Raw genomic sequence first — 26,724 nt, forward strand, 5'->3', positions numbered from 1 at the left:
AATTGATCCACTTTAAAAGGTTATCTTTAACTCTGTTTTTCCAGCTGTCTTTGCACCATTACCTCTTTTTCAGAAAACCTTACTTAGCCCTAAAACAGCAGCCTGACTTCACAACAATGTAATTTCAAGGGCTGTTTAGATAATAACCAATAGCTCTTAACTAATACAAGCAAATCTTGATAACATGGATCTCTATGAAAGCAATGTTAGATTTAGAATTCCAAATAATAAGTGGGATTAGAAAGAATTTCTATTCGGGAGATAAAAGTTGCTGGGAAAAGAAAATACTCAGCTGCTCTGCCTATGAAGTAGCCATTCTTTATTGCTTTACTTTCTTTCTTTCTTTTCTTTTCTTTTTTTCTTTTTTGAGACAGAATCTTGCTCTGTCACCCAGGCTGGAGTGCCCGATCTCAGCTCACTGCAACCTCCACCTCTCGGGTTCAAGTGATTCTCCTGCCTCAGCCTCCCGAGTAGATGGGACTACAGGCACCTGCCACCACGCTTACCTAATTTTTGCATTTTTGGTAGAGATGGGGTTTCACCATGTTGGCCCGGCTGGTCTTGAACCCCTGACCTCAGGTGATCCGCCCACCTCGGCCTCCCAAAGTGCTGGGATTACAGGGGTGAGCCACTGCACCCAGCTTATTCCTTTACTTTCTTAATAAACATGCTTTCACTTAAAAAAAAAAAAAACTCAACTCATAGATGAGTAGTTCAGGGCAGTCTAATAAATGAAAATAGTTACTAACAGTCAATCTTTTATTCACTGTAGTTACCAAAACTATCTCTAGAGGAGTTTGTTTGTTTGAAACTGATAAATAGTACCTTGCCTCTTAGACCAAAGTTTGTTGTTTTTGTTTGTTTCTTTGTTTGCTTTGTTTTTTGAGACAGGGACCCAAACTGGTCTCAAACACTTGCGCTCAAGTGATCTTCCTGCCTTAGCTGGGACTACAGGCACACATCACCACACCTGACAAAACCAAAGATTTGCCTGTATAGTCACTTTCTAAGGAACAAAAAAGTAACTTTCCACAATAATAATAATAATTTGGCCTCTGAATTTAAAAATCTTGCCACTGATTTGTATTATTTCTATTGACCTACAAATGAGTACTAAGCCCATTTATAACTCCCACCTATTTGATAACTTAGCAACAAAAGCTTGCTAAATTTATACAGACTCTACATTAATTTTTCTTTTCATTTTTAGTTTTAAAAATCAGAATGGCTAATTTTAAGTGATAAATATGACATTCATAAATATTAGATAAAAAACTATGTCTGACTCCTGAAGAGGTTTTGCAAATATGTATAAACTCAATTTTACAGAACATAAACAAATTCTCTTTGATTCTTTCCCACATAACTAACAACTATCACTTTTTTTCTGGCTGTTTTTCTTTTCCTCTTCAAATTGCTTAAGGATGAAATGAATATTACCTAACTCAGGAAATGACAAGTATTCTAAGAATTGTTTTAATATCATGCTTAAGAGACAAAAGTTATCTTTAAACTCTAAAATAAAATATAAATAAGTCTACATAAATCCAAAAGAACTCAACTCAAGTTAAATCTAGCAGCCATCATTTTCTTTCTTTTTAAAATACTGCCATTTTGACTCTGTAGAGTACGTCCTCTTTAAAGTTCAAATGTATCACCCTGTCCCATATTGATGGTAATACTAAAAACTGTATGCAAAGTTTATGTGATATAAATCCTTTCTCCATGTCAAAAAAAGAACTTTTTATATTTATTTATTTATATTATTATTATTTGAGACTGAGTCTAGCTTTATCGCCCAGGCTGGAGTGCAGTTGCGCGATCTCGGCTCACTGCAACCTCTGCCTGCTAGGTTCAAGCAATTCTCCTGCCTCAGCCTCCCAAGCAGCAGGGATTACAGGCGCCCGCCATGACGTCCTGCTAATTTTTGTATTTTCAGTAGAGATGGGGTTTCGCTATGTTGGCCAGGCTGGTCTTGAACTCCTGACCTCAAGTGATCTGCCAGCCCTGGCCTCCCAAAGTGCTGGGATTACAGGCGTGAGCCACCGCGCCTGGCCAGATTTTTAAAATATTTAGATTCATTTATTAAGGAGTTGGAAAAGCTACTGAAGTCTGGTCAATTCACATGTCACAAAATGATCCTTTGGCTTTCATTAAACGCCAAATGCAAAGTAGGCCTCCTAAAGAGACTCTCCAAGGAACTTATGCAAATAAGAAGAGGGAAGATCCCAAAACTGTGTGTAAAAAGCAAGCACAGAAAGGACCAGTGTATCCTAGAGCACTAACTGAAGAAAATACTCAGCACCCTAACAATGTGATGCATTTGGGAACTATCAGAATAGAAAACTCATGAGCCTGAATTCCATTGTTTAATGCTGACATTATGCAAAAAATGATTACATATGGTAAATATTAAATAAATATTTACTGATTAATAATTCCTTTGTATTCTCTCAATGTTTATTCACAGGGTGCATTAGAAATACATCTGTTAATTGACCAATACAGGGTAATATATAAAGATGTTTTCCATTCAGTATTACTACTGGTAGATATTCTTCGGGCTAAAGTGTTAGAAATCAGCTCCTCCCTTAAGTCAAGAAATGAAAGTGGAACAAACAGACCTTTGAGAGGAAAGCAACTTCCTTGCTTTAAGATGCTGCTCTTGAAATCCTGGCTTGCTTTCAGATAAACAGAGCAAACAACAACCAGAATCTGATTATCTGCAGGGTATGTACATTCCCTAGAAACTAAATACGTCTTAGACATTCACTTTCTCTTTATTTAGTGGCCATCTTTATTTTAGGGCACAGAATGATCACCAACTCTTGGTTATGGACAGCACCAGGCATCCTTATTCTGCCGTGCTTAGTTACTCTAAGTGAGGTCCCAGGACCAGCAGCATTGGCATCACCTAGGAGCTTGTTGGAAATGCACACTCAGGTCCCAACCCAGACTTACTCAATCAGTATCTACATTTTTTTTTTTTTTTTTTTTTTTGAGATGGAGTTAGGCTCTTGTTGCCCAGGCTAGAGTGCAATGGCGCAATATAGGCTCACTGCAACCTCCACCTCCTGGGTTCAAGCGGTTCTCCTGCCTCAGCCTCCTGCGTAGGTGGGATTACAGGCGCCCGCCACTATGCCCAGCTACTTTTTTGTATTTTTAGTAGACATGGGGTTTCACTATGTTGGCCAGGCTGGTCTCAAACTCCTGACCTCAGGTGATCCACCCGCCTCGGCTTCCCAAAGTGCTGGGATTACAGGCGTGAGCCACCGCGCCCAGCCAAGTTTTGGTTTCCTCAACTGGAGGTAATATTACATATTTTATTTATACATATGCATAAGTAAACAAAGAGGGTTGTTTTGAGGGTCAAATAAATTGATGGATGTTAACGCTCTCTGTAAATTATAAAGCACTATACAAATACAAGGCATTTTTGTTAATAATAGAGCTTAATTACACCTATCCTCGTTTGATCTCTCACAGATCATCAGAGGCATGTTATTAGAATGTACTACATTATTAAGATAAAAGACTTCCTGTGTCACAAACCTTTCAAGCCACTAATCACATTGTAGCTAGTTCTTTCCGTTTTCATTAAAAAATGCTAAAAAGGCCTCCTAAAGAGCCTCTGTCGGTAACACTGCTATTATCTTGCCCCAAACCCTTGATTTATTCTTACAATCCATTCTTTTTAGGGCTTTACTATAATTTACAAGATAACAAACTAACTGGTTTAATCCATACCCATGCCTGAGAACTGAGGTACTCTGGAAAAGGTTGCTCTTGCTCAAGTCCTTCGTGTTTCTGGCCCACTTAGCACTAGCCCCTTCTTCTCCAAAGCACAGAGCATGACTATAAGGCTGTAGTTTACATGCTGTATTTTATACTAAGGAAAGAAGCCAGTGCTTGAACTTTCTCCCTAATGCCCACTTATCTTAAAAGAAAGATACAACTGAATCTTAAAAAATGAGAACTTCCTAAACTGCATCCACGGTATCCAAAGGTTAGTTATACTTTATTCTTACATAGCAAATGAATGCTGAGAAGGTTCTTATAACCACAGCTTTGTTAACCAAAATTGGTTGTTTGGTTGGCTTTAAAAATGAAAATCTAACTAATGGGTCAACTTATTTATTCATGAGATTCAGTTTCTATCAAATCTGGGAAATCAATTACCATTATAAAACGCTGAAGCCATTAGTATTATATCAATAGCTGGGACCTTAAACAGACTTTCCAGCTGCTCACTCAAATCCTCCTTTCCTCAAAGGAAGCAGGCCTTCTGTCCTGTCCGGGCTGGGTATGCAGCCTCTGCTCCCACTGCTACCACACATGCCACTGAGAACCTGATTGAGAATTCAGACTCCATGCAGGGGAACAGGAAAGGAGTAACACATGCAACTGTGCAGCAACACTTTTAGACACAGTTTAACTTAAAAAAAAAAAATCTGCCCAGCGTAAGAACAATCCCAAAGTCAGCCCAAGAGCAGAGAATTAGTACTATCAAGTGATCAGAAACAAAACCAAGGCAAACTCTCACCAAATTCAATATTCAGAGTAATTATCATTTAAAGAACCACCACTGAAGCAAATTCCAAAACCACTATCAAGAGGCAAAGGCTACCAGAAAAGCTCTATTTCCTTAAAAAGTATTTGGTTGTAACAGAAGTAAAGATTTGGCTTTAAGACATAAAAAGCCCAAAAGAGTACCTCTGTGGACTCTTTTTTCAGGCTAAGGCTACCGGGAGATTTAAGTTCATTCTCCATTAAGGAAATTAAAGAATAGTGCTTGGTATCATTGAGACAGAAGCAATTCGGGTGAGTGCTGCTCTGTGGAACAGGGAAAGTATGGGAACAAGCTGCCCTTTTCCCAACAGTTTAGCAGATTCAGGACTCCTACCAGTCTCTGCTGCTCCAAAAGAAGATCTGCTTCTTCCTTCTCCTTTTTGTATAAGATCTCCATTTCCTGTAGCCTAGAAGTAAAAAAAAAAAAAAAAAAATCAAGAATGCTATTAATATTACATGTTTAAAAGAAGAAACAGTCATATGGGCTGCGTAACTGTGCATTACCTTTTCTCCATCTCTTGTTTCATATCAATTCCTTGTTTTTCCAGAAGCTCCCTCTGGGCAAACGTCCAGTCCACAGGCTCAGAGGGGGTCTCAGCAGAAGGAGTCTTCTCTCGCTCAGCTCGTGCTTGTTCCGGGTGGTTAAAGCGGAAAACATGGTTTTTACCCATGATGATACGGTTTCCTAGCACAAAACAGAAAAATAGGGTTAAGAAATAATTTTTTAAATATATAGTATCTATTTAATAACCTCACCCCTCCCTAATGTGAAAAGACAGCTTTCAGAGCTGCTGTTTTTACAGGAACAAAAATCCTAATGCTGACTATTACTTCAGCCTTTAAACAGTCAAAAATTAGAGTTGTCACAGAAGCCATGTGCACATTGCTGAAGACGGCAAACCTCTCCCAGTCTCACCTGAGCGCAGCTGAACAGGCTGGGACACCCTCTTGCCATTTACGTAGGTTTCTGAGCGCTCACAGGGCTCTAAGGTCACGATAACTAAGAGGAACAAACACAAACTAATGTTATCATCACAAACTACTGGAATCAAATAATGGAAAGCAGCTGCTTATCAGGATTTGTGGTAAGTAGAATAAATCCCTGCAATCAATCAAGTGGCTGAAGTTGCCTATACAGTAGTTCATTTTGGGGTACCAGAACTAGTCCCAATAGAAGAGGCTATCTGGTGCTATGGCTAACACAAGAACATTTAACTCTATTTGATAAACCTAAGAAGATGATAGGAAATATTAGTTTCAGTGATCTCTGACAGTTCAGTCAATAAAACTCAGAACCGTCAGAAATTGTAAGGATGAGACATAGGTAATAACCAGAAACTAAAGACTGAAAAGCTAATATTTTGATAGGGGAATGAGTGAATTATATAACAGAAAAAATATCATTAAATTGTTTTGTTAATAACCCAGGCAAAAATCAAGACTGACTTTTTCTTCCCTTTTAGATAAAAATAAATTCTGCTGGGTTAAGACTTAATGTCCTTCAAATCTCCTATTACCCAGGATATTTGCTATTTTCTTACTTTTCTATTAAATAATTAACATTCCAGACCAAGCCTAACTGCCTATGTCCTTCTCAGTTCTTGGCAGTAACAAAAGGGCTTCTTTTGTCCAAGCTATTTTCATGTAAAGTAGCCTTGTCCATCTCTGCATTCATAAGCAGCCCAGGTCTCTCCATTTTTCAGAATTAGATTATATAAGAAAGTACTACTGATAGACAGAGAATACAAAGTCTTAAGGATTTCTCATAATATAAAATGAAACGGTTGTTGCTGAAGCTCCAGCCAGGAATGCTCACCTTCCCCACTGTTGTTTCTCTCACTCCGGAAGATACAATGTTCTTCTTTAATGTGAGCCCCGCTCAGTACTATGTCCTGGCGCCGCTCAGCATCTGCTTGGCCAACCCTGAACACAAGAGAAAGTGTTTCCCAGGGAAATTCAGACACAGAAAGCACTACAAACAACGAACCTCTTTATTCCAAAGAATATCCTTTGGTACGTACAAAAAAGGTTATTGCCTTGTTGCATCAGAAGCTTTCAACTACGAATTCTATCCTCACATATGATCAACCTCCCTACATTAGAATAAGAAACAAGGAGCACTGATATATCAATGTAACTCATACAGTATTATAAAAAGACATGAGTCAAATAAAATCCCTAAGGAATATATATTTGTTGAAGGAAAAAAAATTATTTAGGGTCTTCAGAGAAAAACTACATGTTAACTGGCTCCACTGGCAAAAACACATTATTTGGAAACAGAGAATAGTTTGTAACTATTTCAGACAAAAAAATACAGCAAATCATTACATTAATTTTTTCAACCCCTTCCCTTTAGTTATTCGATTATCTAAGAGGGGTAAAAACATGAAGTGACCAAAACAGGAAAGAAATATACCTTGTAATTCCATCTTTGATGTAATAAAGTAGGCACTCAGACATTAGTGGGTCTTCATTGAGGTTAACAAGATGTGGGGTCTGAAAAAGATTACAGATGATCAATTTGGAGCAGGGCACCATGAGAGAGCTGTGGTAACAACAGGGGCCTACAAGAGGCCAGGCTTCTCCAACTCTCCACAGAGCCTAGAGAGGGATTTATTTTTATCCCTAGTTGTGGTTTCATAATAAAGAGAAAACACTCTCTTCAGGCCTCACCAAATGGAACAAGTGCATTCTATTTTATTTTAATTAATTAATTAATTAATTTGAAACAGTGTCTCACTCTGTCTGGAGTACAGCGGCATGATCTTGATTCACTGCAACCTCTGCCTTCCAGGTTCAAGTGATTCTCCTGCCTCAGCCTCCCAAGTAGCTGGGATTACAGATGTTCGCCACCACGCCTGGCGAATTTTTCTATTTTTAGTGGAGACAGGGTTTCACCATGTTGGCCAGGCTGGTCTCCCAACTACTGACCTCAAGTAACTCACCCTCCTTGGCCTCCCAAAGTGTTGGGACTATAGGAGTGAGCCACTGTGCCTGGCATTCCATTTTAAAACATGAGTTCTGGGATAAAAAAAACAAGACCCGATTTTTGATAAGGTCAAAGCACAAGGAAAAAATGAGGACAAGCCAATTCTCTGAATGGAATAATTATAATTTTTGTAAATGCCTGGGTAAAAATCTCAAGAAATATTCACTTTTATTAAAATGTCCCCATACCCCCCTACCACTTCCCACTATAATTTTTATCAGTTCTTCTATGATCTCAGTTATTATTAGTCTTTACCTTAAAAGATTTTAATTTATTAGTCTTTACCTTAAAGAAAAAAATAAAATTACTGATATTCGATAATATAAACATCTTCTAACAATCCTCTTCATCTAACTCTAAAAATATTAATTTCTAAAATCTTTTTAAAAAAAAACAAACTTCCTCAGTGAAAATAACCCACTGGAATCCAAAAATAAGTCACATGGTCTTGAGGCCAAAATCTACTCAAGAGAGTGCCAGCAAATGTGGAAGAATGAAAGAAGAGTCAGATGAGGGGGCAGGAAAAGCAACTATAAAAGATGGTTAAAGAGAAATTTGAAAAACTTCCACATCTTCTCAACTAGCATCCACCTTTGTAGTTGAAGAACTTGACTGGTTTGAGAAAGTCCAAGCCCTTTGTGGGTAGCATTCTTTAAAGCACATCATGATTTGAAAAATGGAATTTCAGAAACAGGTCCTAAGACTGAGTTTGGATGTGGTCACTGGTATATCCCTTCCTTTCATGCAGAAGTCTAGAAAGCTAAAGCAAGATGGGTAAAATTAAAGTAAGAAAAAGCTTTGGAAGCAGAGATCTCACTTTGGAATTCCATGCAGTTTACATCTCAACATTTGTTCAAGTTATCTATGATTTATGTTAAATGCATAATATTTTCACTAGTTGTTATAATAAAAATTTTCCAGCCGGGCACGGTGGCTCACGCCTGTAATCCCAGCACTTTGGGAGGCTGAAGTGGGTGGATCACGAAGTCAAGAGATCAAGACCACCCTGGCCAACATGGTGAAACTCTGTCTCTACTAAAAATACAAAAATTAGCTGGGCATGGTGGCACACGCCTGCAGTCCAGCTACTCGGGAGGCTGAGGCAGGAGAATCGCTTGAACCCGGGAGGCGGAGCTTGCAGTGAGCCAAGATCACACCACTGCAGTCCAGCCTGGCGACAGAGCGAGACTCTGTCTCAAAAAAAAAAAAAAAAAAAATTTCCTCACAGTTTTTAACACTGTAAGATGTTATAAAATACCTTTAGATATATGCATAGGCAAAATTAAATTCCACCAAAACTGTAACTGCTAAAATCTATATAATCCTAAGTAATATATCTGAATAAATACATGTCTTACTGAAGGAAAAACTATTAAAACTGTGAAAACCACTAACCTTTCATAATATAAACATATATATAAAAGCCGGGCGCGGTGGCTCACGCTTGTAATCCCAGCACTTTGGGAGGCCGAGGCGGGTGGATCACGAGGTCAGGAGATGGAGACCACGGTGAAACCCCATCTCTACTAAAAATAGAAAAAAATTAGCCAGGCGTGGTGGCGGGCGCCTGTAGTCCCAGCTACTCGGAGAGGCTGAGGCAGGAGAATGGCGTGAACCCGGGAGGCGGAGCTTGCAGTGAGCCGAGATTGCGCCACTGCACTCCAGCCTGGGCGACAGAGTGAGATTCCGTCTCAAAAAAAAAAAAAAAAAAAAAAACATATAAAACGCTTACTGTTCTATTCTACAATATGCATCTAAAATGTCTTTACATCAGTCTTTTCTGTTGAAAATAACACATTGGAATTTGAAAAAAAAAAAAAAAAAAAAGCTATGTGGCCAGGATAGAAAAACGTAACCAGAAGAATTGTAGCGAAAACCACAGGAATATTTCATATCACATAAAAGTACCAATTCAAAACTCACCACCCTTGTATCCTAACTTAGAGAGATCATCAACAGAACCTATGCATAAAGATGTTTAAGTCACCAATAGCCAATGTGAGGTCACTTGAAATAAAGGACCATTTACTAGTGGCATAAAATACATGCTTTGTACATCGATATATGTTCTCCTATTCTCTGATACATAAGCACACAAAATAACCATTTGATAGTCATTTTCTAGTATCCAATAAGACCTTGCAACTTAGTTTAAGAAAAAAACAAAAAAACCCTTACTATTCTAATTAGCTAAAAGCTACCTAACTACTTTATAACTATGATTATGTAAAAAGGAAGGTAACTATTGGAGACACTTTTTTAAAAATGAAGAAGGAAGCAGAGGAGTCTAGAAGGATAGGGACAGGAATTGCTTTACTCAGTACAGTGGCTGTCTATAATACAAATTGCAGAAGCAAATGGAAGCAGTATTATTCTCCACAAACCTGTACAGCTGAAACTGGTTCCAAAAAGTTATAAAGCAGGGTAGACGACTTCTATGGGAAAATCTACATGAAAGAGTAGCCAAAACTGAAAGTATGCTAGGTTAGGCTGGGAATTTAAGAGAAAGCAACAAATAAAGATGACTAAACAAACTGAATCATGGCCAAAAGTTACAGACATATTGCCTGTAGGTTTTTTCTTTTGTAAATAGTAAACAAGATAGGCATTTTAGAAATAGGCTGCCTTTGTACTTTAAGACCATGCTCTAAGATGAAATCAGAAATATCTGAAATTAAGGCAAATATCAAGATAATAAGGGGGAGAGTAGGTCCTGAAAGACATGAAGTGCCCCAGTAACAAAGACAAACAAAAAGTGTCTCTGTCTGATTAGATTTCACAACATTGTTTCCTACCTTTTTAGGTGAGAAAACCCCTAGGGTTCCTCCATCTTCCCGAATGGCAACTCCCATCTCAGCCAACAAAGCCTCTCTAGGAAAAAACAGGTTTATCAGAATACTAATACCAAAATGTCAACTAAATCAATCTAATATGAATTGGAAAATAAAGCCTGCAAAGCATAAACAACTGGCCATGTTTATAGCCAATAATGCAAACATAAAATAATGTGCTTATCTCATCATTAATGAGAAGTTATTTCTAAAAGCAACATCACATTCAAAATAAATTAAATCTTGCTATGTTAAAGTTATATTCACTGAGATAAGAACTTTGTCTCAACTGACTTTGGGATAGTCAATAATTCATAAATGATATGCATATTAATATAAAAAAGAAAAGAAGAGGCTATTCCTTTTTTTTTTTTGAGACAGAGTCTTGTTCTGTCACCCAGGCTGGAGTGCAGTGGCACCATCTCAGCTCACTGCAAGCTCTGCCTCCCAGGTTCACGCCATTCTCCTGCCTCAGCCTCCTGAGTAGCTGGGACTACAGGCGCCCACCACCATGCCCGGCTAATTTTTTTTGTATTTTTAGTAGAGATGGGGTTTCACTGTGTTAGCCACGATGGTCGTGATCTCCTGACCTTGTGATCCGCCCACCTCAGCCTCCCAAAGTGCTGGGATTACAGGTGTGAGCCACTGCACCTGGCCAATATTTTCCATTTTTTATGAATCCCTAGCAACATGTAATATGGTAACTATTAAACCTGTGACTCCCTAGATAATATTTAAATATGTAGATGTCATTTCAAAGCATAAATTCAACTGGCCATAAATCCCTGTCCATTTTTCTTGGTTTCGTTTTGTGTTTTAGAAGGGCAGATTATTTGATTTTAATTTATATTTTATCTTTTCTTACGATAAAGTAACCCACATCCCCTAGAAAACTTAGAAACATTTCCAGATTTTAACCTCCTGACCTCTCCATTCTGATGGCCTCTGTTTTACGAAGCTTCTCTTCCCAAGTTTCATTCAACTCAGCAATGATCTTCTCTGATTCCTAAGGAAGGAAGTGCACAGTTAAAGTGGCAAAGAGTCTTATAATTTAACATACCATGCTAGAAGAGCAAGAAGCAAATCATGCCCTTTGAGGATACAGGCCAGAATTAAATGTAAAGAGATTTTTCCTTTATTAATATGTAAGACAAGAATCATAAAGATTAGACCTAAAACTAAATCAACCCCAAACAAATAAATCCTCCAAGTCTTTTTTTTTTTTGAGACGGAGTCTTCCTTTGTCACCAGGCTGCAGTGGCGTGATCTCAGCTCACTGCAACCTCACCTCTGGGGTTCAAGTGATTCTCCTGCCTCAGCCTCCCGAGTAGCTGGGACTACAGGCACGTGCCACCACGCCCAGTTAATTTTTGTATTTTTAGTAGAGATGGGGTTTCACCATGTTGGCCAGGATGGTCTCAATCTCTTGACCTCATGATCCACGTGGGCGTGGTGGCAGGCGCCTGTAATCCCAGCTACTCGGGAGGCTGAGGAAGGAGAATGGCATGCACCCGGGAGGCAGAGCTTGCAGCAAGCCGAGATCGCGCCACTGCACTGCAGCCTGGGCAACAGAGCGAGACTCCATCTCAGAAAAAGAAAAAAAAGAATAAAGTTCCCAAACATATTTACTGCTTTTGTTTCACTACAATTTCGCCATAACACACTAACCTCCTGAACACAACCCAACAGTCAACATAGAAAGGTTTAGTATTAAATCGCATCTGAAGGCACACAGCACTGAAGTGACAATTTACTAATCACTTGCTGAGTGTTTACACTTATATAAATATAAGAACCTAATGCATATAGGGTTTAAAACCTAGATAACGGGTTGGTAGGGACAGCAAACCACCATGGCACATGTATTCCTATGTAACAAGCCTGCACATTCTGCACCTGTATCCTGGAACATAAAGTAAAATTTTAAAAATAAATTAATTAAATTAAATTTAATTTAATTTAAAAAGAACCAAAACATGTTTCCTGCTCTCAAGGAGGTTACTATATACTAGAGAGAGAGAGAAGTAAGTGATGATTTATTCATTCAATACTTATATACAACCCCATTACATATCAAGCCTTGTTCAAGGCACCTATGGATATGGCAGAGAACAAAATCTCTGCCTTCATAAGATCTACATCGTAGTAAGGAGACTGATATAATCCTATTTATTTATTTATTTTGTTTGTCTGTTTGAGACAGAGTCTCATTCGGTCGTCCAGGCTGGCGTACAGTGGTGCGATCTCGGCTCACTGCAACTTCCACCTCCCAGGTTCAAGCAATTCTCCTGTCCCAGCCTCCCGAGTAGCTGGGACTGCAGGTGCACACCACTATGTCCGGCAAGTTTTTGTATTTTTAGTAGATATGGAGTTTCACCATATTGGTCAGGCTGGTCTTGAACTCCTGACCTCAGGTGATCCGCCCGCTTCAGCCTCCCAAAGTGCTGGGATTACAGGTGTGAGCCACCGTGACCTGCCATGATATAATCCATTTTAATCAATAAGTACACAATTTATGCCAGATAGAGGCAAGTGCTCCAGAGAAAAATAAAGCAACAAAAGGAAAGAACACATGGGGAAGGGTAGGTGAGGGAGCAATCTAAAGTGAGGTTGTCAGGACAGGCCTCACAGACTCAGTGATATGTGAGCAGAGATCAAAGAAGAGCAGAAGCTGCCATGTGGGTATGCTGAGAGTGGGAAAGTACCTGGAGTTTTCTAGGAATAATGTGTTGCTAGAGCAGCATGTCTGAGGACTGAGAACGAATACAGTAGGAGATAAGAGAACAGTGTACTAAGCGCCAGAACTGGAGTATTCATAGGTCTCTGTAACATGGGTGAATCAAGGCTGAGTGAGGCCCAGACAGAGAAATGAAGGACAAGTAGCAATTAGGCAAAGAATGGAAGGAAAAGGAGTACAAAAAAGGGGGATGAGCACATGCCAAAACAGGTGAAAATGCTGGTCATGGAGATGAAGTAAGAAAGTCAGACGATGATAATGAAATGATAGTAACAACGCTAGTAGTGATTAACAAGGAAAAGTGTTATAGTTCATCAAACACTTCAATGTATGATTCATATGATAACAAGTTACTAAAGAAGCCTGTGACCCCAAAACATAAATATCTACACAGAAAGCACTTGTGAGTAATAAACCTTAAGTTGTCTAGTGTTTGACTTTCTGGATCTCTTGGACTTCCAGAATATTACATGATTGGATGTTACCTCAAAACAAAAAACATACCAAAGGCAAGGGAACACGTGAAAAAAGCAAGAGCAAAGATTCAAGGCAGCAGCTGCAAAAGCAAAATAGTATATGAGTTTGGTGGAACAAATAGGATGATATGATTTAAAATAAAATTAAAAAAAAAGAAAAAGAAAGATGAAGAACAACAACAACCAGCAAAGGTAGGCAAAGAGCAAAACAGATGAAAGAAGGAACCTGGGCATCAGTAAGGTTTACATCGTGGCAGCCATGTAGGAGGTACTTTTTCAGAAAAGAGTTATACTTACAAGATGGAAGAAGCTAGAACAAGTCTGCGGTTGGGGGTGGCAAGGTGACAAAAACCACCTGAAATGGCTCTCATTAGGCTTCGGAACACACACAGAGGCTGAAAGCCTAAAACAGCTACCTGAATGGCATCTCTACACAGTCCTCAGCAGAAATGATTACCATGCAGTGCACGTGCCGCTCCACAAGTGGAGAACAAAAGTGTCATACTAGACGGCCAGCGAGCAAGACAAATCCACACAATTCCCTAAGGAGTGAGAAGGCCAAGGACCAAGTTTTCAATAGTTTATCTATAAAGCACCACAAAAGTTATTCAACAACCACTAAGAGTGGTGTTAAACGCTTCTGCATAAGTGAGCTATGACTGCACCACTACACTCCAGCCTGAGCAACACAGTGAGCCCCTCTTTAAAAAAAGAAAATGCTTTTGCATATGACTGCCTTTTTCCTTTTTTTCTTTTCCTCCCAGCCCCACCCTGCATATGATTCTAAATAGGCAAATACAAGACAAGCTGATGATATAACCGACATAATTTTAAGGTCTATTAAAGATGGCTGGGTAGAAATCTATACAATCTTCTCAAAGTGAAAACCTTGAACAAACAGGACAACGGGATGCACCCGACCTAAACAAGGCATCTTGACTAGTATTTATTATAGTACTAACCACAACAAACCAACTGTTGATTATGGAATACAAACTGACATATGAGATATTTTAAAAATATTTCTTCCTAGTTGATTACCTTCAGAAAAAGGTTATTTCAGAGCAGAGGATTATCTGGTCATATTAAAGCCATCCTATTTTGGGGCAACTGTAGAACTCACTCTAAGAAAGCAAAATTACTGTCTAGGAATCCACTTACCATTTTGCAGCCAACTCTAACATGACTTATCTAATTTTACTTACCAGCTGAAGGGTAAATCAGAACATGATCTCTTTGCAAAAAAGAGATTTAATGAGTAAGGTACAACTTTTATTTTCATTACAGTTTTCAGCTGCAATTTTTAGGTTGTCTAGAAAGCTATTTTTAAAAACTTTGAGGGAAACTTAGAGAAAATAATAACTGTGAGTCACATTAGCACAACTTCAGGGCTGAAAAAAAGCCTGTGAAATCATTTATTCTGGAATCATTCTTGAGATAAGAAAACTGGACCAGAGACAGGAGTTCAAGATCAGCTGGCTAACATGGCGAAACCCTGTCTCTACTAAAAATACAAAAATTAGCCAGGCGCAGTGGCACGCGCCTGTAGTCCCGGTTACTTGGGAGGCTGAAGCAGGAGATTCACTTGAAGCTGGAAGGCAGAGGTTGCACTGAGCCAAGATGGTGCCACTGCGTTCCAACAGACCAGAGAAGCTAAGTGAGGCCACACTACTCACTGAGACAGGTCTAGAGCTATTTGCTGACTCACTATTCTTTCTTCAAATAAAGCAGGATCAGTAGGCTTTCAAGTAAATGTTCTATGAAACAGTTCACCCTAAGTTAAGAAAAAGTGACGGATATTCTGTTCAGGCCTGAGTAGCAAACTTAGTATAAATAAGGGAAGCCAAGTGCAAAACAGCATTCAGTCTCAGGAGCATCAACTCATTCTGCTGGCAGGTAGGCATGCTGGTGTCCAGGGCTTCCCATATCCCACTCTAGGGGCCCAATGTAAGATGAACTTGAAATGTGGATTCATGGTTCAGAAATGAGGCGTTGAGGAGATAAACCTTTAATCCTCCTCCCTTTCTCTGAAAAAAAAAAAAAAAAAAAAAAAAAAAAAAAAAAAAAAAAAAAATTCCAAAAAACAGAGGGACACCAGGAACTCTTCTTTAAGCTCCGAGGAATGCCGGGCTCAGGTGTCATTCACTCTTTGGTCTCACGTCATATCTGTCTGCATCTCTAGCTATTTGTACAGCACTGGTTAATAAATTATGTTCATATAGCTAAACAATTTAATCTCTTCTTGATGATTCAGTTAAGAAAACAGAGAAATCACCAGGACAAGTTAGAAATATTTCCATGAAAAACACTTACTACACAGAACATTTGTTGAAGCCATTGAATCACCAAGGTTTTACTGTATTGAACATAGCATGCTTCCTAAGTGGGTTCCAAATGTGGCCCTTGGGCTGCTTAGCACAGCATTTGCCCTTGCCTGCTTCTGTAACGGATATTTGTGGATATTTATAGGCTAAGCCTAAGCAATGGCACTCACAGTACTGACTGTGATGCCAGACTAATAAACACAAGAGCTGTGGCTACAGCTGCATGTTTAAAATCTTATTCGTCATGAAGACCTGGCATGGGGGCTCACGCTTGTAATCCCAGCACTTTGGGAGGCCGAGGCAGGCGGATCACCTGTAGTCAGAAGTTTGAGACCAGCCTGGCCAATATGGCGAAACCCCGTCTCTACTAAAAATACAAAAATTAGCCAGATGTGGTGGTGCACGCCTGTAATCCCAGCTTCTCAGAAGGCTGAGGCAGCAGAATTGCTTGAACCTGGGAGGTGGAGGTCGCGTTACTGCACTCCAGCCTGGGCAACAGAGTGAGACTCTGTCTCAAAAAAAAAAAGATATTTACAATGGTGTGACATGAATACATAACATATGGAAAAAGGCTATTCAGTGAACAAAGCCACAGCAACATCATGTGTAAAAACAGTATCCAATCAACTCACCTTTTTTAAAGTCAAAAAGAAACAAACGGAAATAAAATTTTAGGAAAATAAACTAACCTCCTCTATTGCTGTTTTCCATTATAATATTTTTCTCCTGCAGCACCATGCCTTAGGAACCCAGTTCCTAGATATTCTCAAGCATTTCTACTGCACAACCATTGCCCTGGCGCTATGGATGAAAGATGTTATCTGCCTGCAGCATTAAAATGCAGGTCTGCCCGAAAGGAATTCTCACCATTCACGAAATAAGAGCAGAACTAAGGCGCTTATGCCTCAGTGAACTACCACACTGCATTAAAAACTCAAGACAACACAAAACCCTAAGGAAGCTGTTTTCTTTCTAGAATAAAACTAGGGAAAACAGAAGAGTTCTTTATTTTGGTGTAAGGAAGAATTAAAACAGAGAAATTTGTTTTCTGATTGAAGTAATACAGTTTTGTTTTGTCTTGCTTTAGTAGGACATAGGGAAGTTGGAGGGAGAGTTCCCTGAATGACAGTGTTATTCCCTAGAAATGATCTGGAAGACACTGGGTAACCTGAATCTTGAAGAGTCTGGTTAATGTCTTGACTCCTAACATGTGACATTATTTTCAATTGGTCCCACTTGGCAGTTAGGGAGAAATTTCTCCTTTACATCAAGAGGAATGTCAAAGGAAAGGGTAATCTCAAGTGCATGCGCTAAGGCTTTAATAAGCAAATAGTTAAGACTTAAAATCCCCAAAGAAAAAGAACATTTTATATTAAGGACTCAGTAGTGGGAGTTTTACTTCTCATTCCCAAGGAGCTCCCTATTTCTCACTCTGGCTCTGAAAAGAGCCCTGCAAAGCCACATGGTCACTGACGCCTATTGTGAGAAAATGTGTGAATGGAGTCTTACCACTCCTCTTCAGTAAGGTCTTTAGTAAAATTTCAAAGTCAATTTTACCAACAGCAAAAGTTACCCTGCAGCCTACAACATTTAATGGAAAGATTTCTCACTAGTTCTCCCTTTGCTAGGTGTTGCAGAACTTCACTCACTTTCCACTTACATGTTCTGAAGGAAGAAACGAGAACATTATTTTTGTTTTTTTTTTTTTTTTTGAGATGGAGTCTCGCTCTGTTGCCCAGGCTGGAGGGCAGTGGCGCGATCTTAGCTCACTGTAACCTCCGCCTCCGGGGTTCAAGGGATTCTCCTGCCTCAGCTTCCCAAGTAGCTGGGACTACAGATGCATGCCACCATGCCCGGCTAATTTTTCTATTTTTATTTATTTATTTTTTGAGACAGAGTCTCACTCTGCCACCCAGACTGGAGTGCAATGGCACGATCTCCAGGCTGTGCAACCTCCGCCTCCCAAGTTCAAGTGATTCTTGTGCCTCACCCTCCAAGCAGCTGGGATTACAGGCGTGTGCCACCATGCTCGGCTAATTTTCTTATTTTTAGTTGAGATGGGGTTTCACCATGTTGGCCAGGCTGGTCTTGAACTCCTGATCTTAAGTGATCTGCCTGCCTCAGCCTCCCAAAGTGCTGGGATTACAGGCATGAGCCACTGCGCCTGGCTTAATTTTTTTGTATTTTCAGTAGAGATGGGGTTTCACTGTTGGCCAGGTGGGTCTTGAACTCCTGACCTCAGATGATCCGCCCACCTTGGCCTCCCAAAGTGCTGGAATTACAGGCATGAGCTACCGTGCCCGGCCTTATTTTTGTTTCTAAAGCATGTTTTTTTGAGATAGAGTCTTGCTCTGTCACTCAGGCTGGAGTGCAGCAGTACAATCACAGCTCACTGCAGCCTTAAACTCCTGAGCTAAAATGATCCTCCTGCCTCAGCATCCCAAAGTACTGGGTTTACAGGTGTGAGCCACCATGCCCGGCCCACACTGTACTTTTGAAGTAAGTAAAATGTCAAGGGAAAAGGTAGGCTGATTAAGAAAGAAAAAGCAGAACCTCTTTCTTCATATAAAATCTTTTTCAGCCTCACATGAAAATTAAAATGAAAGCATCTGACATATTCAATCATCAAGCTTAATTCACTTTAGTGTTAGAGTTTTTCAGCAAGCCTTTTACCTATTAAATGTGTCAATGTGTCACTGTTCTCTATCATCCTTGCATGAGTGGCAGTCAAGGGGAATACCAAATGACTGTGAAGAGGACTACTGGCTGGCAGCATGACTGCAACTTCTCAGACTCTTAAAAAGTGTTCCTTGTCCTCCCTGTGTCCCCTACTCTAGCACTCTTGAACACAATGGCTAAAACGTATGGGTCAAACTATCTTCCTGGAGGTGACAAGTAGGGAAAGAAAAAATATTTGCTTCAAAGCAGATGATGCTGTCACAGTCATCTGATGGGTGGTAGGATTCCTGCACAGCTTTCAGCACTGCAGGTGACAACTGTCTGTGCATTGAATTAATTGAGGAGGATGAGAAGCAGCTATCAGTCAGAAGGCTCTGCTGCTCTTAACTTTCGTATTCATACAAAGAGATAAGATCGAACCTGACAGAGCCAGCAAGGGGCTGGGAAATACCTCCAACAGCAAAGCTGGGAGCCATAGGCCAGTAATCTGCATACATGCAGCACTATGGCCCTGCGACTCCATGGGTACCAGCGTAGGAGGAGATAACCTTCCTGTACAGTAATCATAGGGTATCAAGGCTTTCTGTGAACTTCTAGAAGATATAACTTAATAAGTATCTGAATAAACCTGGAACAGCTACTCAAATGTTCAATCTTTTTTTTTTTTGAGACGGAGTCTCACATGTCCCCCAGGCTGGAGTGCAGTGGCACGATCTCGGCTCACTGCAAGCTCCGCCTCCCAGGTTCATGCCATTCTCCTGACTCAGCCTCAGGAGTAGCTGGGACTATAGGCGCCCGCCAACACACCTGGCTAATTTTTTGTATTTTTAGTAGAGACAAGGTCTCACTGTGTTAGCCAAGATGGTCTTGATCTCCTGACCTCGTGATCCACCCGCCTCGGCCTCCCAAAGTGCTGGGATTACAGGCGTGAGCCACCACGCCCAGCCCAAACTTTATCCTTATTAACAGAGGCATGGCTCTACACAGAATTCCATCTTTGAATGAAACCACATTTCCAAATAAATTTCTAACAAAACAATTTCACTGTAACTTGAAGTACTACCCCAGAATTAACGTACACATCTATTAATCCGTTACTCCGCCTTGCCAGCCTATGAACTGCCCATGCACTTCTCCCAACTCTGCCTGGCCATGTCAGACTCAGGCATTCTAGTGAAAAGAAATTAACTTACAAAGCAGAAAATTCAATTTTCAGGATACCTCTAAGAGTCAGAGAGTTCTCCATATGCTGAGTCGAAATCTTAGTGATTTTTACTCCTAGTTCTTCCTTGTGGAGCTATATAGAATACCTTGTATTCAGTCTCAACTATTACTTACCTTTAAACGTTCAATAGCTTCCTCTCCTCCAGGTGTAGACATGATCCTCTCTTGAATACTGGTCACAGACGTCAAGCCCACCTGACTACTGAGTGAGCAGGAAGATGGGGATGAAGTGAGGGACCCCATGGATGCTGTGGAAAAATGGCCAGGGCGTTGATTCTCAGAGGCTAGCAAGTACCTATGCTTATTGTTCTGAAAATCTTTCAGATCTGGGAGATAGAAAGAAGAGAAGGCAGAAAAAGTAGGGAAAAGGGAAAGAAGCAGAGGAAGAAAAAGACAGGAAGGAATATCGTTGTAAGAAAGGACAGCATTAAAGCGCCAAGACCAAGACACGCTATAATACAAACACAGGTTACAACTGTTCTAGATGGCAGTTCTAAAACATGTCTGTCTTTAATAGTGGTATCCTAGAGGTTCAGAATCATTTCTGCATTTACAAACTAAAAGATTCCAATGTAAGTTAACACTGTATCTCGCAGGGCGATAAACCAGAGCCTCAAAGGATACTGCTTAGGCACTCTCCCTAAAAAGGCCAAACTATCTTCCATTTAGTCTTTCTAGTGTTCCTAGTCTACAATGTCTTCAGATTTACACTTTTCCAGTAGTTTGTAATAGTAAGGGGAAAACAATGATCATTTATTTATCAATAATAATCCATATTAGTCTGGCTCAGTGTTATATGTAATTCAGCAAAAATTTCCAAGAAAATGTTATAGTTAAAACAAAATCTGTGCACTGAGTAGTATGCTTTGCATGGCAACATTTCAGCATGCTAAAAGGATTTTTAATATGTCTTTAATAAAAAAGGGGTAATTATAGAAATGAGAGGAATTCTGTATAAGTCCTAGTTAAAAACTCAGGACTAATTGATTGCCTCAACAGGGAAGAACAATTAGCAGATTAATGAGTTTTAGTGTAGGTTCCATTCTTCTGTCAGAGCAAGCAAAAAATAAGGCTGATTATTTGCTAATTTAAGGCCCTTAATTAGCCTAACAGTACAATCATGGGTCACTGCTAAGCCTGCTTCCTAGTATAAAATGCAAGTTTTAGGAACATACTTCCATTTACTAAGTCTCTAATAGAACTGTTAATTTTGCTTTTAAACTCAGTATTGGTAAAAGAAAAAAAAATTTAAGCCACAAACAACAAAATTAATTAATTTGCTGTTTGTACTTTCTTTCATTACTTTCTTTCATTAGTCATCCTTCGCAAAAAGATACCAAAGGTAAATCATAAGTATTGGTGCAATCCAACTTTAAAATTAGCTTATTTTTAACTCTGAGAAATTAAAATTAATAGCAAAACTAAGTAAGTTTTCCTTAAAGGAGATGAGTCAATACACATAGCTGGAAAAAAATACTATTAGTTCTCCCTGGGCTTACTCATCTCTACTATTTAATTAAAGCCAGTTTTTTAACTCCCTTAAAGCCAGTGGTTGCTTCAAGACAGTTTGAAAACCACCATCTGCAAATACAGAACATAGGACAACAAGCAAAGAGGCATCTTTTAAAAGGGGGATAGGGATTAGAGCAAAAAATTAGCCATCGGGGGAAAGGACCAGGATGGACAGAGTTTAGGTCCAATGGTCACATGCAAGCCCTAAAAGGAATTAAGAGAAATAGATCAAAATGGAAACTGAGAAGTAGTCAGGGCTGCTTTCCCTCAGGAATACAGAATTAAAACTTAGTCATGCATGGTCTTTCAGGAAATGCCGCAGCTGCTAAGAAAAGAGGTAGGCAACAAGCTGGCAGCAGCAACACCTTGAGCACAAAAGCAAAAAGAAGAAGGCACCTTTTCCACACCAGTATCGTTGAGCTTTGGAAATCTCAGACAGAGCTGTTGCAGTCCAAGAGTCACTTCTGTATCAGGACATTATAGTGCCTTTAAGCCCTAACCTCATAACCACAGCCAGGGCTATATTTGATTTCTCCTATGCATTTTCTCACTGTCTGTCAAGCCTCATTACATGCCTTACTGTAGAAAAAAGCAACTCAGGTGGCCGGGCTCGATGGCTCACACCTGTAATACCAGCACTTTGGGAGGCCGAGGCAGGAGGATCACGAGGTCAAGAGATCGAGACCATCCTGGCCAACATGATGAAACCCCATCTCTATTAAAAATATAAAAATAAGCTGGGCGTGGTGGTGCCCACCTATAGTCCCAGCTACTCAGGAGGCTGAGGCAGGAGAAATCCCTTAAACCCGGGCAGCGGAAGTTGCAGTGAGCCGAGATTCCACCACTGCACTTCAGCCTGGCGACAAAGCAAGACTCCATCTCAAAAAAGAAAAGAAAAAAGAAGAAACAACTCAGTACGAATTGAAAAATTAACCCCAAAATCAAGACATTTTTCTTCTAAGATAACAATTTCTTGATGAATTACCTTAAAAGGGTAAGAAATAATTTCCTCACCAACTTAAGATATATATGGAGAGAATAATGGGGTTCATGTGACTCTTTAAAAATGTTTGAGTCATTTTAGACACCTAAGTTATTTTAATTTGTGACTTATGAAAAGAGGAATAGCTGGGTGTGGTGGCTGACATCTATAATCCTAGCACTTTGGGAGGCCGAGGCAGGAGGACTGCTTGAGGTGAGGGGTTCCAGACCAGCCTGGGAAACATAATGAGACCCCTCACCTCTACAAATAAAAAATCAAAAAATTAGCCAGGTGTGGCAGCGAACAACTGTAGTCTCACATACTCAGGAAGCTGAGCTGGAAAGATCACTTGAGCCCAAGAGTTCAAGGCTGCAGTGGGCCATGATCATGTCATTACACTCCAGCTTGGGTGACAAAGTGAGACTGTCTTAAAAAAAAAAAAAAGGAAAAAACGTTTATCTAATCATTCCGAGGCCCAAGATATGGAGAAAAGCAACTTAGCACAAGTACTCATGAGTCTTAGCCCAACATTTACAGAGCTCTTAAATCATAGATAGTTTTGCTGACTAAAAATGATTATTGGTAAAAGGAACATAAGAAAATATTTTCAGAGCCATTAACAGAATTAAAAGGGACAATATATTCAAGGTGCCTAGAATAGGGCCTGGCATATTATGCACAATCAGTAAGTGTCAGTTGCTATCATCTATGATTTTTGGATTTAATTTAATCACAAAGGGAAAAACTGAAGAGTAGAAGCAGCAAGAGATTCTTAAGCCTTTCAACTTCACTCAAGCCACAAACTGAAATTCAGCAAAGATTAGTTTGCTAAATGAAGAAGGGCAAAAATAGGATCATTTCTGATTCTATACTATGCTCTGTCTGGGATTTCTCTGTAAGGATTGCCGGCATGCAAAGCTCATTTTAAGGCTGATCCAGCAGAGGCAGATTAGCAAGTCAGAGTACTGGAAATAACCAATATGTGAAATACACACATTTGCTTCCACTTCCAGAGTAATCATCGATCAGTGGATCAACTGAAGGTAAGCAGGAGGGAAAATACGAGAAGGGTCAAAGTTCAGGTTCAGTAGTGACACAGACAGGGAACAGAGCAGTTTTTGGCATTTGGGGAGATGAAAAAGTTAATACTTAGAATATGGTATCATTTTTACAAACGGTATTCATCTAAACTCGGACTCTATCAATAAGAAGAATTAAACTAGAAGAGGCCTTGAAAATCTTATTAGAACTTCAAGGAATATAAGATTAATTTTACATAAAAAAAATGCTTTACTAAACTAACCCATATTCTACCATATTCTATTCCTATATGAATAATCCATTTTACTCACTTAAGAGAACTTCTGAATAAGCCATTGGATAGGCACATCACGAAGATTTTTTAAGATATTTTAAGATAAATTTTAATACAACATTGTAAAACAATACTCTCTGGAAGTGTAGTTCTTGAACTTCATAGGAATTGAACTTTTCCCCTTCATCTGTTCATAGGCAGCAGGGGGCACTCTAGCATTTTACAGGAGGCGGGGGCCATTCAAAGGTGAATCTTATCTGAAGGTAGGCTTGAATGGTACACTTCTTATATTACTGCCACTACACTAATCCAGAGCGACCCATGAAACAAAACTCAAAATTTCAAATAACATTTCTATGAAGTAATTAATTGCTCAGTGATAACGGTTTAACATTCCAAATAAACTTCACTGCTGATCTAAAACAGAATTCTAACAAAAATACTAGTGACATATTTGTGATTTAAAAACTAATTTCATGAGTTCAAATGGATAGCCTGGTACATATTACATAAAGGAATCTAGAGATCATTTCCATTGGGTTTTTTAAGGAAAAAGAAAAAAAACAAAACATTTTCACTACCATTTAGCTTCATCATGCTCCTTAACTTCAAGTTTATTTTAAATGTAAGAACCTTGAATAAGAACCTTGAAGAAGAAAGGATTAGATTTTGTAATGATCCTTAATTCACTTACTATCAATAATATCTCCCAGGCCCTGAGCACGAAGAAGGTCCTTCAGCCGTGTCACCTCCTCCTTTAATTCACGAACCAGTTTGGCATTGGGGTCCTCATTGATAACAGCATTGCATTTAATTTGTTTTGCACGATCTGCATATCTAGATCCAAAAAGAAAATTCATTCTTGTCATTTCTCATATGTTCTACTTCTCATAAGTAACATACTATTATCTCTAAATCAAATATCCTGAGTGTTTACATTTTATGAGCCTTGATAATAATACATTTGTATAAAGCTTTATAGTACCTATTAAAGATGAAGAAAAAGGCTCAGACGAATTTAAGCGATTTGCCCAAGATCACAATGGAAATAACAGCGAGAGGACTTAAACCCAAATATGAGACTGTATAGTGTTTATTCCATTACATCAAGTGTCTTTCATGGAAGAAGGGTAGAGAGTTCCAAACTAAAGTAATGAAACCTACTCATACATAAAAAAATAGGCCTCGGGCGGCAGCTCACATCTGTAATCCCAACACTTTAGGAGGCCAAGTGGGGAGGATCACTTGAGGCCAGGAATTTGAAACCAGCCTGAGTAACATAATAAGACCCCCCATCTCTACAAGAAATTTTTAAAAATTAGCCAGGCCTAGTGGCATGCGCCTATAGTCTTAGCTACTTGGGAGGCTGAAGTAGGAGGATCACATGAGCCCAGATGTCTGAGGCTGCAGTGAGCTACAATCTTGCCACTGCACTCCAGCTTGGGCCACATAGCAAGACTCCATCTCAAAAACAAAAACTAACAAACAAAAAAAACTTCTTATCAACATTCTGTTGGTAATTGTTTTTTCTTTTTTTTTTTTTTTAAGAGACAGAGTCTATGTTGCCTAGGCTGACCTCAAACTCCTGTGCTCAAGTGATCCTCCTGCCTCAGCTTTCCAAGTAGCTAGGACTACAGGTGCACACCACTGCACCTGGCTATGTTGGTAATTTTTTAATATTGCCAATATTCCTATAATTTTATTATTTATTATGACTTCAGAATTTCTTTCTTTCTTTTGTTTTTTTTTGAGACGGAGTCTCGCTCTGTCTCCAGGCTGGAGTGCAGTGGCGCCATCTCAGCTCACTGCAACCTCCGCCTCCCAGGTTCAAGCAATTCTCCTTCCTCAGCCTCCTGAGTAGCTAGGATTACCGGTGCATGGCACCACGCCCGACTCATTTTTGTATTTTTAGTAGAGATGGGGTTTTCACCATGTTGGCCAGGCTGGTCTCAAACTCCTGACCTCAAGTGATCCGCCCACCTCAGCCGCCCAAAGTGCTGGGATTACAGGTGGGGGCCACCGCGCCCAGCTGACTTCAGCATTTCTATAATGACAAACACCACAAGAAGGGGGACACTTCTTTTTATAGAAATGAGTAAGAAAATGTCACTATTATCTAAAAGTTACCCAAAAATCTCACTTGAGCAATTTAAAAATCTTTCCTATGAAAAAGCTCCTGCCTTATCTAGGTATCCATGAGGGATAAAAAAATAAAAAGTTCATACCTTTCCTAATGAAACTGAAAACCATAAAGAGGTAAATTCTATTATAATACAAATCACTTTTTCCCTAAGTTTTCCCTGTTATGAGAGGAAAGGAACATTATTTACATAAATAACTACCCAGACAGCATAAAAACATCCATGGTATCACAAAATGGCTTCTGATGGCAATGTGGTCTATGTTGCTACTGAGATCAAAAGAAAGTACCTCAGAGTGCTCAAAGTCTCATCATAGTTGATATCCGCGGGGCTCAGAGCAGCAACCATTGCAGTCCGGGAATTGCCACCTAAAAAGATTAATCATGAGTATCTCAAATCACACTCATTTTAAAAGAAAAATTTTATGGACTGTGTCAAATCTGTTATTGTAACCTCAGATCCTAAGATTTAATGTAATGTCAAATTTCTTTTTTTTTTTTTTTGAGAGGGAGTCTCACTCTTTTACCCAGGCAGGCGGATCACCTGAGGTCAAGAGTTCGAGACCAGCCCGGCCAACATGGCAAAACCCTGTCTCTACTAAAAGTACAAAAAAATTAGTCGGGCATGGTGGTGTGTGCCTGTAATCCCAGCTACTCGGGAGGCTGAGGCAGGAGAACTGCTTGAACCTGGGAGGCGGAGGCTGCAGTGAGCCAAGATTGCGCCACCGCACTCCAGCCTGGGCAACAGTGTGAACTCCATCTCAAAAAAAAAAAAAAAGAAAAAAAAAAAAAAAACAGTAGGAGAGGTGAATGAAGAACTGTGATTTGAAGGTCTGAAAACATCAGCAATGAGGAGGAATAAGGGTTGGCAATGTCTAATTTTGTGCACCTCAGAGAAACATGGAGTTTTGAAATAACTTTGAAGAAAGAGCAATAACCTGAA

General features: G+C 39.6%; 1 protein-coding gene across 6 annotated transcripts in view; it reads right to left on the reverse strand.

The window, feature by feature from the left end:
• KIF1B (kinesin family member 1B) overlaps window positions 1-26,724 on the reverse strand; it is a 175,616-nt gene that overhangs the window by 83,683 nt on the left and 65,209 nt on the right. For 4 of the 6 annotated variants that reach the window (XM_055261855.2, XM_055261852.2, XM_055261854.2 and 1 more), the window contains 10 exons: window positions 26,072-26,150; window positions 24,336-24,478; window positions 19,947-20,080; window positions 11,319-11,398; window positions 10,357-10,432; window positions 6,989-7,068; window positions 6,386-6,492; window positions 5,486-5,569; window positions 5,074-5,254; window positions 4,904-4,976 (listed from right to left, as the gene is read on the reverse strand). In XM_055261855.2, the coding sequence (XP_055117830.1) occupies window positions 4,904-4,976; window positions 5,074-5,254; window positions 5,486-5,569; window positions 6,386-6,492; window positions 6,989-7,068; window positions 10,357-10,432; window positions 11,319-11,398; window positions 19,947-20,080; window positions 24,336-24,478; window positions 26,072-26,150 (1,037 nt within the window). Of the gene's footprint in view, window positions 1-4,903; window positions 4,977-5,073; window positions 5,255-5,485; window positions 5,570-6,385; window positions 6,493-6,988; window positions 7,069-10,356; window positions 10,433-11,318; window positions 11,399-19,946; window positions 20,159-23,321; window positions 23,364-24,335; window positions 24,479-26,071; window positions 26,151-26,724 lie in introns of all 6 variants that reach the window. The other 2 variants (XM_055261853.2, XM_055261851.2) reach the window with 1 other exon arrangement.

Source organism: Symphalangus syndactylus, chromosome 22, assembly GCF_028878055.3.
Source record: "Symphalangus syndactylus isolate Jambi chromosome 22, NHGRI_mSymSyn1-v2.1_pri, whole genome shotgun sequence".
Taxonomy (NCBI): Eukaryota; Metazoa; Chordata; class Mammalia; order Primates; family Hylobatidae; genus Symphalangus; species Symphalangus syndactylus.